We start from the raw sequence: 12,940 nt of genomic DNA on the forward strand, positions 1-12,940 counted from the left end.
TTATCACAATAAGGCTCTTAAGCACCTATATTATAATAAGAAGCACTGAAAACAGCAATTATTTATTTATTTAAGTCAGAGTCTCGCTCTGTTGCCAGGCTGGACTGCAGTGGTGCGATCTCGGCTCACTGCAATCTCCGCCTCCTGGGTTAAAGTGATTCTCCTGCCTTAGCCAGTCTCCTGCGTAGCTGGGACTACGGGTGCGTGCCACCACAACCAGTTAATTTTTTTGTCTTTTTAGTAGAGATGGGGTTTCACCATGTTGGCCAGGATGGTCTCGATCTCTTGACCTTCTGATCCATCCACATCAGCCTCCCCAAAAGTGCTGGGATTACAGGTGAGCCACCGCGCCCGGCTTATTTATTTTTTTGAGATGGAGTTTTCTCGTTTCCCAGGCTGGAGTGCAGTGGCGTGATCTCAGGTCATTGCAACCTCTACCTCCCGGGTTCAAGAGATTCTCCTGCCTCAGCCTCCCAAGTAGCTGAGATTACAGATGCCCACCACCACACCTAATTTTTATATTTTTTAGTAGAGATGGGGTTTTACCATATTGGCCAGGCTAGTCATAAACCCCTGACCTCAGGTGATCTGCCTGCCTTGGCCTCCCAAAGTGCTGGAACTACAGGTGTGAGCCAGCATGCCTGGCCATTATTATTTAACAGTAAGTGAACTCATTTGTAGGTACGTGTTTATGTGTAGTACAACAACTGAGTATCAGGGCTGGACGTGATGGCTAATTCCTGTAATCCCAGCACTTTGGGAGGTAGAAGCGGGTGGATCACCTGGGGTCAGGAGTTCAAGATCAGCCTGGCCAATATGGTGAAACCCTGTCTCTACTAAAAATACAAAAATCAGCCAGGTGTGATGGCACACACCTGTAATTCCAGCTACTCAGGAGGCTGAGGCAGAAGAATCGCTTGAACCCAGGAGGTGGAGGTTGCAGTGAGCCGAGATTACAACACTGCATTCCAGTCTGAACAACAGATGGAGACTCTGTCTCAAAAAAAAAAGGTCTTTTAATTTTGAATTAACACAAGATAAGATTACCCTTAATACCAGTAATAAAACTATATTAAAAATTTTCTGGCCAGGCGTGGTGGCTCACGCCTTTAATCCCAGCACTTTGGGAGGCTGAGGTGGGCGGATCACAAGGCCAAGAGTTTGAGACCAGCCTGGCCAATATGGTGAAACCCTTTCTCTACTAAAAATGTAAAAATTAGCCAGGCGTGGTAGTGGGTGCCTGTAGTCCCAGCTACTCAGGAGGCTGAGGCAGGACAGTTGCTTGAACCCAGGAGGCAGAGGTTGCAGTGAGCCAAGATTGTGCCACTGCCCTACAGCCTGGATGGCAGAGCGAGACTCTGTCTCAAAAAAAAAAAAAAAAGAATTTTTTAAATAAAACTAATGCACATCCTGTACTACTCTCACATTTGCCTTTCCATTCTCATCCACCAAAAATACATCCACAAAATGGAGCATCAAAATTAAAAGCTTCTATACTGCAAACAGTATCATCAAGAGAATTAAAAAACCAGCCACAGAATGGAAGAAAATATTTGTAAATTATACATCTGATAAGAGACTTGGATCTAGAATTAGAAAGTCATACAACTCAGTAATAGAGACAACCCAATTTTAAAAATGGGCAAAGGATCTGAATAGACATTTCTCCAAAGAAGATAAACATATGGCTAATAAATACATTAAAAAAATGTTTCAGCCAGGTGCGGTGGCTCACTCCTGTAATCCCAGCACTTTGGGAGGCCAAGGTGGGAGGATCACAAAGTCATGAGTTTGAGACGAAACTGGCCAACATGGTGAAACCTCGTTTCTATTAAAAATGCAAAATTCGTCCAGGCAGTGGCAGGCGCCTGTAATCCTAGCTACTTAGGAGGCTGAGGCAGGAGAATTGCTTGAACCTGGGAGGCAGAGGCTGCAGTAAGCCGAGATCGCACCACTGCGCTCCAGCCTGGGTGACAGAGAAAGACTCTGTCTTGGGGGGGAAAAAAAGATGCTTCACATCATTAGCCATCAGGAAAATGCAAATCAAAAGTCAGAATGATTTGTGCCCACCCAGGGATGCCAAAAAAAAAAAGTCAGAATGAGATATCAATTCATACCTACTAAGATGGCTATAATCGTAAAAGACAGATAATAACAACTGTTAGCTGGGATGTGGGGAACTGGAACCCATATATATTGCTGGTAAGATTGTAAAATGGTGCAGCCACTTCAGAGAACAGTTTGGAAGTTCCTAAAATGTCAAGCACTGAGTTAGCATATGACCTAGCAAGTCCACTCCTAAGCACACACAAGAGAAATGAAAACATGTCCACATAAAAACTTGTACATGAATACTCATAGCCTATAAAGAATACATAAGATATATGTCATCTATTATTATTCATAATAGCCAGAAAGTGAAAACAGCTGATGAATGAATAAACAAAATGTGGTATATCAATATAATGAAATACTATTAAATTACTGAAAAAGGAAATAATTTAAAAGATGCTACGATATGGCTGAACTTCAAAAACATTATGCTAAGAGAACAAAGTCAGACAAAAACCCCACATATTGCATGATTCCATTTATATGACCATGTCCAGCATGGGAAAACCCATAGGAGGGAAAGTAGATTCGTGATTGCTTATAGCTGGCAGGTGGAGTGGGGAAAGGATTCCTCCTAAGTATGGAGTTTCTTTTGGGGGAAATGAAAATATTCTAAAATTGAATTGTGATGATGGTTGTACAACCTTGTGAATATACTAAAAAACACTGAATTATATACTTTAAATGGATGAATTGTATAGTATATGAATTATATTTCAATAAAGCAGTTTACAAAAAAAAGAATATATCCATGGACCACCCTTCCACCTCTCAAGCTTCTCAAAGTCCAGTCTAAGAAACACCTTAACTAGGACAGCACAACACACAAGGCCTCTGGCTACCTCTCAGAACTCACTTTGTAGAAATCTTCTACATGTATTTGATGCTCCTGTCATATGGAACCACTGAGTATCATGCTTTTTCATACCTTTGTGCCTTTTCCCATGACATTTTCCCTGCCAGGAATACCCTTTTCTCATATGTGGCAAACTTCAGGGAAGTCTGTATGTCAAAATTCCCTCGAAAGCATTCCCAGAATGCTTCTCCCAATCCCACAGAAGTGACTGCTTCTTGCTCTGCTCCCATAGAATGTTGTCCACATAATGGGAGACACTCTGCAGCAACTGTGTGTCTACTCTCTCTTCCCAAGTAGCCTGCCCTTGATAATGTCTTATCTCTCTCTATTTGATGCCTGGCAGGAGATATTCAATAACTTGTCTCTTGAACAAATGAATGTATGAATGTTAAGGTGAAACTTTTTTAAGTTGCTTATATCTTTCCACCATGCCAAGTGATAGAAAGGAGGGAAGAGATTAGTTGGAAATGGTTTCTGGAAAAGGCATGAGTTAAACTGAGCCTTGGAAGATTTAAAAAAAAAAAAAAAATCAGAGATTGTTACCTGTGTGTATCCTCACATGGTTTTTATAATTGGTTGCACTGGCAAATGCCCTCCCACATCCTGGCTCTGTGCAGTAGTAAGGTCTTTCTCCTGTGTGTGTCCTAACATGCACTTTTCTGATATTTGATGTTGTAAAGGACCGTCCACAGCCTTCGAAGGGACACTTAAAGGGCCTTTCTCCTGAAAATATAAAGGGTAATAATACATTAAATGGTGCAAAAATATATAGAAGATTGAAACGTCTTATCCTTCAATCCTCCCTAAGATCATGCTCAAGACTCTAGCCTTCTTGTGCTGAGCTTCCCTTTCGAGCATTTTTTTTTTGGGGGGGAAACTGCATCTTTCATTCCAAACTTAAATTTATGTAAGAAACCAGGAATAGCATTCAAAACTAATCACTGATTACATGGCTCTCCAAGAAAGAATCATCCAGGTAGGCAAAAAAGCAAGAAGAAAACATAGGAAATACACAAGAAAAATACAGTCAAGAACATGGATTAAATTAGAACACAGAGTTCCCTAAAAGCTTATCTCCTACTTGATTTATTCTATAATATCTTGAAGGAAAATAGTTTTTGCTCTTTAAAAATATGGTGTTTTGCAGCCGGGCACAGTGGCTCATGCCTGCAATCCCAGCATTTTGAGAGGCCAAGATGGGCAGATCACAAGGTCAGGAGTTCGAGACCATCCTGACCAACACGGTGAAACACTATCTCTACTAATAATACAAAAATTAGGCATGGTGGTGTACATCTGTAATCCCAGCTACTTAGGAGGCTGAGGCAGAAGAATTGCTTGAACCTAGGAGAAGGAGGCTGCAGTGAGCTGACATTGCACCATGGTACTCCAGGCTGGGCGACAGAGTGAGACTCCATCTCCAAAACAACAACAACCAAAAAAAAGGTGTTTTGACCAGCCTGGCCAACATGGTGAAATCCTGTCTTTACTGAAAATACAAAAAATTAGTCGGGCATGGTAGCACACACCTATAATCCCAGCTACTTGGGAGGTTGAGGCAGGAGAACTGCTTGAACCCGGGAGGCGGAGGTTGCAGTGAGCCAATATCGTGCCACTGCACTCCAACCTGCACGACAAAATGAGACCCCATCTTAAGGAAAAAAAAATGGTGCTTTAACTAATATTCAGCAAGATAATGCCTAACATTAACTGTATTAGGAAACAATAGGTTCAACAAATACTTCTTATTGAACCAAAAGAGAAAAAAAAGAAAATCTAGGGCCTAGCATATAATATATGTCAAAAATATCTGCTGGACGTACTCCTCCTCCTCTCATAATCTAAGTTTATGAAAATGTCTGGCCAGGTATAGTAGTGCATGCCTGTATTCCCAGCACTTTGAGAGGTAAGGCAAGTGAATCACTTGAGCCCAGGAGTTCAACACCAGCCTGGGCAACATGGCAAAACCCCAGCTCTACAAAAAATTAGCCAGGCGTGGTGGTGCACACTGGTAGTCCCAGCTACTCCAGAGGGTGAGATGGGGGGGATCACCTGAGCCCAAGAAGTTGAGGCCATAGTGAGCCGTGACTGTGCCATTGTACACCAGCCTGGGCATCAAAGTAAGACACTGTCTCAAAAAAAAAAAAAAACCAAACTGCTTTACCAATTATGTTCCTTTCCTTCATATTTGCTTTATACAATCTTGGAACACGAAAGGTCTTTAAACTGTCAAGCAAGAAGTAGCCTTTGCTTTTAATTCCCATGTACCCTTTTCTAGGATGAGCTCAAATTATGCAAAGAACTCTGAGGAAGGAAAAAAAAAAACTCTCTCTATATAGACAGATACAGATATTTATCCATATATAGTAAGTTTGTTAAACTTTTTGACACGGAGCCTCACTATATTGCTCAGGCTGGAATGCAGTGGCTCTTCACAGGCATGATGGTTATACACTGCAGCCTCGAACTCCTGCCCTCAAGCAATCCTCCCACCCCAGCCTACTGGGTAGTTGGGACCACAGGCATATGCCACCATGCCTAACTAGTTTATTTTTCTTTTTGTCAAATGAAATTATGATTTCCCTATTGGTGGAACCATTCCAAAAGATTTCTTCCTGTTAAGTATGAAATCATTTTGGAATCTTTGATCCTATCTTTAGTAAGTTTTATTCACTATGTCAGCCTAAGGAGAGAACAAAGAGTTTATCTTGGGCAAGTCTCCTCTCTTGGATCGGGATGACCTCTAAAGTCTTCCCAGCTCAGACATGCTATGATAGGGAATCAACTGTTCTAGGATAATTTTCACTGTATTACTACTCTGATTCTGTAACATCGTGTTTTGTTTTTGCACTGAAATCTTCTGTGTTTGTTACAGAAGTCCCTATGCTCCTTACTCAATCCAACACTATACCAATGAAAATATCATGATTTTAAAGCTGTTATATGAACATGTGGTTTGACAAATGAATACTATGAAAGAAATAATAATCCTGACATTTTAAAACCAATATTTATAAAATTAGACTATTTGGTTTTATATAACAAGTTGGTTTTATTTGCAAATCAAACAGAATCTACAGTGGCTTGGAAATACTTGCCTCTGAAACAATAAATAAAAAGTGCATGAATGAGATGGAAGCAGAGACCTACAGCTCTGCTCTTCAATGTTGTAAAGTCAATTTGGGGTCATACTTGAGCTGCAGGTTAAACATTAACAGCTTTGAGAATCCTACATGGAAATTAGCTAAACTATTTCAGCTATTTCTGCACATGAGGATACAGTTATTATACCATGTTTATAACATCTATAGTAAAATCCCAAATTAAATTATCTTATGCTGTATTAGTCAACAGCTTATAAGACCATCTCTTATCAACAGCTTCTGAACTTTTTCTAGTTCCAATCCAAAGCAAATATTTACCTTATTAATACCAATTCCATAAGTAATCAAGTATAAGGAGGAGAGGAGATAGTCAGGGAGATAAGAATAAAGTATTATTGGCCGGGCGCGGTGGCTCATGACTATAATCCCAGCACTTTGGGAGGCCGAGGCGGGTGGATCACGAGGTCAAGAGATCGAGACCATCCTGGTCAACATGGTGAAACCCCGTCTCTACTAAACATAAAAAAAATTAGCCGAGCATGGTGGTGCGTGCCTGTAGTCCCAGCTACTCGGGAGGCTGAGGCAGGAGAATTGCTTGAACCCAGGAGGCGGAGGTTGCAGTGAGCCGAGATCGCGCCATTGCACTCCAGCCTGGGTAACAAGAGTGAAACTCTGCCTCAAAAAAAAAAAAAAAGAATAAAGTATTATTTAGGAAAAGAAGATAAAATTTAAAGAGAAGAAGAAATGATCCTAAAAAGAAATAAGTCTTTTCGTCTGTGGAGCTGTTGGGGTTCACACACTTTCTTTAGTAGCTGCTTAGTAAAGGAGAAACAATTGAATGCCTTAGGTTCTGTCTCAGCTTGGCTACTAATTAGATGTGTAATCCTAAGTAAATAAGCTTGTTGCCCAGACAGCTCCTAAAATCTGAGAGAGCTGGTGGTCTAGAGACACTGTTAATCTTTTCTGGGACATGGACCCTTTGAGAATCTAACAGAGCTATGGGCCCTCATCCTGAAAAGCAGCAGACATGCACAAACAGCAAGTCATGTGGAATTTCAGAGGTTTAAGAGAAGCCATTGATAGTGATTCCCTGAAACTCTTTCAGAGACTCCTTCCTCAAGTCCCCTCCCTGCAGACTAAGAATTTCTGGCCTAAATACGACACTCTGTTTCTACTAGTACCGGTATGAGTTCTGATATGTTTCTGTAGATCTCCTGAAGTTTTGAAAGATTTAGTACAATTATCTTCTGAACACCGATATGGCTTTTCTCCCGTATGAGTTCTGACATGACTTTTTAATCCATAACCTTTAAGAAAAAATTAAAAGAAATTTAATTACACAATACTCCTCTAAACATGCACATTGAGATTAAGCTACTGAAAAATACAGTCAATACCAAGTATAAAATATTAGGCATATACACAGAATACTTAAAATGTACAAAAAGGCTGGGTGCGGTGGCTCACACCTGTAACCCCAGCACTTTGGGAGGCAGAGGCGGGCGGATCACCTGAAGTCAGGAGTTTCAGACCAGCCTGGCCAACATGGTGAAACCCGTCTCTACTAAAAATACAAAAACTTATCCAGGTATGGTGGTGTGCGCCTGTAGTCCTCGCTACTCGGGAGACTGAGACAGGAGAATCACTTGAATCCAGGAGGTGGAGGTTGCGGTGAGCCGAGATCACGCAATTGCACTCCAGCCTGGGCGACAAAGTGAGACTTCATCTCAAAAAAAAATAAAAATAAAAATGTATCACAGCTCAGGACTGCCATGCTGAAAATTGAATAGTTTCATCTCTGTCTAGAAGAGGTTGTGTGTTTCTTTTTTTAAAGTGCCTCAATTTTATTAGATGTTCTCATACTCCAAAAGCTCAAAGTGGAATCAAGACATGGAATGAAGAATGGAAATCAGGAAGTCTGGTGCCAGTCCCGGCCCTGCTGGATGCATCTCTGGAGAGGCCCCATCCCACTACTTAGGTCTGTATTAATGTTAGAGTCTATGGCAGCCTTTAAAGCTTAGCTTTTGGCTGGGCGCAGTGGCTCATGCCTGTAATCCCAGAACTTTGGGAGGCTGAGGCAGGTGGATCACTGAGGTCAGGAGTTTGAGACCAGCCTGACCAAGGAGTAAAACCGACTCTACCAAAAATAAAAAAATTAGTTGGGTGTGGTGGCACATGCCTATAATCCCAGCTACTCTGGAGGTTGAAGCAGGAGAACTGCCTGAGTCTGGGAGGCAGAGATTGCGGTGAGTCAAGATTGCATCATTGCACCCTAGACTGGGCGACAAGAGTGAAACTCCATCTACAGTACAAAAAACAAATGAACAAAAAAGCTTGGCTTTTATTTTCCTGCTAAATATAAACAGATTGTGGAGTGAAAAGTATTAAACACAGCAGGCAGGTCAGGTGCACAGTAGCTCACACCTGTAATCCCAGCACTTTGGTAGGCTGAGGCGGATGGATCACTTGAGGCCAGGAGTTTGAGACCAGCCTGGCCAACATAGCAAAACACCACCTCTACTAAAAATAAAAAATATTAGCCCAGCTACTCAGGAGACTGTGGCACTAGAAATGCTTGAACCTGGGCCGGGCGCGGTGGCTCAAGCCTATAATCCCAGCACTTTGGGAGGCCGAGGCGGGTGGATCACAAGATCAAGAGATCGAGACCATCCTAGTCAACATGGTGAAACCCTGTCTCTACTAAAAATACAAAAAACTAGCTGGGCATGGTGGCACGTGCCTGTAGTCCCAGCTACTCGGGAGGCTGAGGCAGGAGAATTGCTTGAACCCAGGAGACGGAGGTTGCAGTGAGCCGAGATTGTGCCACTGCACTCCAGCCTGGCGCCTGGCAACAGAGTGAGACTCTGTTTCAAAAAATAAATAAATAAATAAATAAATAAATAAAAATAAAAATAAAAAAAGAAATGCTTGAACCTGGGAGGCGGTGTTTACAGTGAGCCAAGATCCTGCCGCTGCACTCCAACCTGAGTGACAGAGTGAAAATGTCTCAAAAAAAAAAAAAAAAAAAAAAGAGAGAAAGAAAAAGAAAAACACAGCAGGCAGAGACAGGTCAGTGGAGAAAAGAACAAAGAGGGGTGTAGAGCAAGCAGGACAAAAGGCAGTTATGAGAGAGACTGAAAAACTGATCATGTGCTTCTACAGATACAGATACAGCCAAAGGGTCAGTTCCTTCCACTGGGCTGTCTCTACTTGACCCCTAACTGGAACCAAGAAAAGAACAAAATTCGTATTTTTACCTGTTGCAAATGCCTTCCCACAGCCTGCATGCTCACACTGATAAGGCCGATCTCCTGTGTGTGACCTCTCATGGACCTGTGATTAAAATGCAGGCATAATTCTATTTCCTTTACATATTCCTCAGGAAGATGGTTGCAACACAGACCTATTTTTTCCCACACTGCTAAATGATTTTGTTGTATACTTTATTTAAAAAAAAAAAAAAAAAAAGGCCAGATTCGGTGGCTCACACCTGTAATCCCAGCACTTTGGGAGGCCAAAGTATGCGGATCATGGGCTCAGGAGTTCAAGACCAGCCTGGCCAACATAGTGAAACCCTGTCTCTACTAAAAATACAAAAAATTAACCGGGTGTGGTGGCAGGCACCTGTAATACCAGCTACTCAGGAGGCTGAGGCAGAAGAATTGCTAGAACCTGGGAGGTGGAGGCTGCAGTGAGCTGAGATCATGCCATTGTACTCCAGCCTCCAGCCTGGGCGACAGTGTGAGACTTTGTCTCAAAAAAAAAAAAAAAAAAAAAAAAAAAAAAACTTCACAAAACAGATAGCCCAATAGTCCTCAATACAGACCTAAATAATAAATATTAAGTTACTTACTAATATTTTAAGTAGGGAACAGCAATGTTCGAGGGCTGAGCTTTCTAGAGTGGTCAAAGGTATTTGCATGAAACATGCACATGATGAGAAACCAGAAGCAGGGGGCTGGGAGAGACTACACAATGTAAGGTTAAAAGTGTGGAGGCTGCCGCTAGAGGGGCCTGGATCTGAGGCAAGGATCCACCAACTGCCTAGTGGTGCTGTCATGGGCACTTACCTTCTCTAAGCCTGAAAGGTCTCTCTAAAAAGTGGGGACACAATAGTATCAACCATAGAGGGTTGCCATGACAAATGAGTAACAATGACAATGGCTAACATTTACTACATCAGGCCACTCTCTTTAGTACTTTATGTGTACCGTATAAACTCATTTAATTTTTACAACCACTCTGAGAGGGAGATAACTCTTAGAATCTAATTTTATAGATGAGGAAAATGAGGTACTAAGGTCAACTAACATGTCAAGGTTACTGATAAGTAATGAAGGTAAGCCCTAGGGCCACTACTCCAAATATGCTAAGCACACACTTCCTGACACATTGAAAGTTATTTAACAACTCTTTGCCAGGCGCGGTGGCTCATGCCTGTAATCCCAGCACTTTGGGAGGCTGAAGCGAGTGGATCACGAAGGTCAGGAGTTCAAGACCAGCCTGGCCAACATGGCGAAACCCTGTCTCTACTAAAAATACAAAAATTAGCTGAGCGTGATGGTGCGTGTCTGTAATCCCCGCTACTCAGGAGGCTGAGGCAGGAGAATCGCTTGAACCTGGGAGGCAAAGGTTGCAGTGAGCCAAGATCGTGGCACTGATCTCCAGCCTGAGTGACAGAGCAGGACTCCTTCTCAAAAAAGAAAAAACCCAAAAAAATAAATCTTAGCTATTATTGAGTCATGGTATGTTCTGTTATGTACAGCAGCAAGTAAAATAAAAATACTTAGCCTAAATATTTATTTTTTAATTTATTTTGTTTTGAGATGGAGTTTCCCTCTTTGTTGCCCAGGCTGGAGTACAGTGGCGCCATCTCAGTTCACTGCAACCTCCACCTCTCCTGTCTCAGCCTCTGGAGTAGCTGGGATTACAGGCACCTGCCACCACGCCTGGCTAATTTTTGTATTTTTAGTAGAGATGGGGTTTCACCATGTTGGCCAGGCTGGTCTTGAACTCTTTATCTCAGGTGATCCACCCGCCTTGGCCTCCCAAAGTGCTGTGATTACAGGCCTGAGCCACCAGGCCCAGCCTTAGCCAAACTATTTAAAAGACAAATTAATACCAACTTTTGCTAGATTTCAGAGAATTAACAGAGATGTGTGATTACACACATGTCTCCAATACAATTATATAAATTTCACACTTGACAACATATATTCAAATATGTAGAGAACCTACAATGTGCCAGGTAGTATGCTGGACATTAGGAATACAGAGATGAAAAAAACATAGTCCAAGCCCTCCAAAAACTGGCAGTCTCTAAAGTCTACATAGGTTTTTACGTATCTGTGTATGAGTGTGACCAAGTGTATCTTGGTAAGTGAGAGAAAACAGTGGCATTTGAATTACACAAAAATATGACCTTAGTATTTAATATCCTAGGTATTCTCATAACTAGATAGAACATTTCTTTTATATATACCTTAAGATGATGAGCTGTTGTATATAATTTTCCACATCCATCATATTCACATCGAAATGCCTTCTCTCCACTCTGTTGAGATTTAGCAGTTACTCTTGTTGCATGTCCTTGTAAAACAATCTAAATAAAATAAATAGTATTATTTAAATTACTTAAGCCAGGCACAGTGGCTCATGCCAGTAATCCTAGCACTTTGGGAGGCAGAGGTAGGCAGATCGTTTGAGCCCAGGAATTCAAGACTAGCCTGGGCAACATGGCAAAACCCTGTCTCTATACAAAAAAATATTAAAAATTTAGCCAGGTGTGGTGGTGCATCTGTGGTCCCAGGTACTTGGGAAGCTGAGGTGGGAGGGTCACCTGAGCCCAGGGAGGTCGAGGTCAAGGCTGCAGTGAGCTGTGATTGCACCACTGCATTCCAGCCTGGGTGATAGAGTAAGACCTGTCTCAATAAATAAACAAAAAATACAAGCTAGGCACTGTCACTCGCACCAGTAATCCCAGCACTTTGTGAGGCCGAAGAGGGTGGATCACCTGAGGTCAAGAGTTCAAGACCAGGGCCGGGCGCGGTGGCTCACGTCTGTAATCCCAGCACTTTGGGAGGCCGAGGCAGGTGGATCACAAGGTCAAGAGATCGAGACCACCCTGGTCAACATGGTGAAACCCCGTCTCTACTAAAAATACAAAAAATTAGCTGGGCATGGTGGCGCGTGCCTGTAATCCCAGCTACTCAAGAGGCTGAGGCAGGAGAATTGCCTGAACCCAGGAGGCAGAGGTTGCGGTGAGCCGAGATCACGCCATTGCACTTCAGCCTGGGTAACAAGAGCGAAACTCCATCTCAAAAAAAAAAAGAGTTCGAGACCAGCCTGGCCAACATTGTGAAACCCCATCTCTACTAAAAATATAAAAACTAGCTGCGCATGGTGGCATGTGCCTGTAATTCCAGCTACTCGGGAGGCAGAGACAAGAGAATTGCTTGAACCTGGGAGGCAGAGGTTGCAGTGAGCCAAGATCATGCCACTGCACTCCAGCCTGGACAACAGAGGAAGACTCAGTCTCAAAAAATTAAAATCGAATAGAAAATAATAATACAGAAATAAAATAAATTATGATTTTCAGAATAAAAAAGATAAAACTGTTATGTGGGTTTCCAATCTCAGGTCATTACTTTACTAGGACTCTCTCACCCTGAGTCAGTCAGGTTAATTCCATTGCATGGTTGAAGTTAGTGGCTCTGAAAGTATAGTAGTTAAAAAGAGAGTCACAAAAACGCACAGCTGGAGCTCACAGATCTGTTCCTACTCTAGAAAATCAACCCAAGTAGCATTTCCATTGTATGCAGGTTTTCCTTGATATACTCAAGTAATCTATCTGCCTGCTTTTTTTTAG

The 12,940-nt window shown here is 42.1% G+C and overlaps 1 protein-coding gene across 8 annotated transcripts in view; it reads right to left on the minus strand.

Annotated features, from left to right (window-relative positions):
* The window catches only part of ZNF143 (zinc finger protein 143), a 73,804-nt gene that overhangs the window by 25,787 nt on the left and 35,077 nt on the right, over positions 1-12,940 (minus strand). For all 8 annotated transcript variants that reach the window (XM_012456688.2, XM_012456687.2, XM_012456686.2 and 5 more), the window contains 4 exons: positions 11,555-11,674; positions 9,330-9,405; positions 7,254-7,379; positions 3,512-3,691 (listed from right to left, as the gene is read on the minus strand). In XM_012456688.2, the coding sequence (XP_012312111.1) occupies positions 3,512-3,691; positions 7,254-7,379; positions 9,330-9,405; positions 11,555-11,674 (502 nt within the window). The remainder of the gene's footprint in view (positions 1-3,511; positions 3,692-7,253; positions 7,380-9,329; positions 9,406-11,554; positions 11,675-12,940) is intronic.

The sequence above is a fragment of the Aotus nancymaae genome, unplaced genomic scaffold (genome assembly GCF_030222135.1).
Source record: "Aotus nancymaae isolate 86718 unplaced genomic scaffold, 86718_ANA_hifiasm-v0.15.2.pri h1tg000059l, whole genome shotgun sequence".
In the NCBI taxonomy this organism is placed as follows: Eukaryota; Metazoa; Chordata; class Mammalia; order Primates; family Aotidae; genus Aotus; species Aotus nancymaae.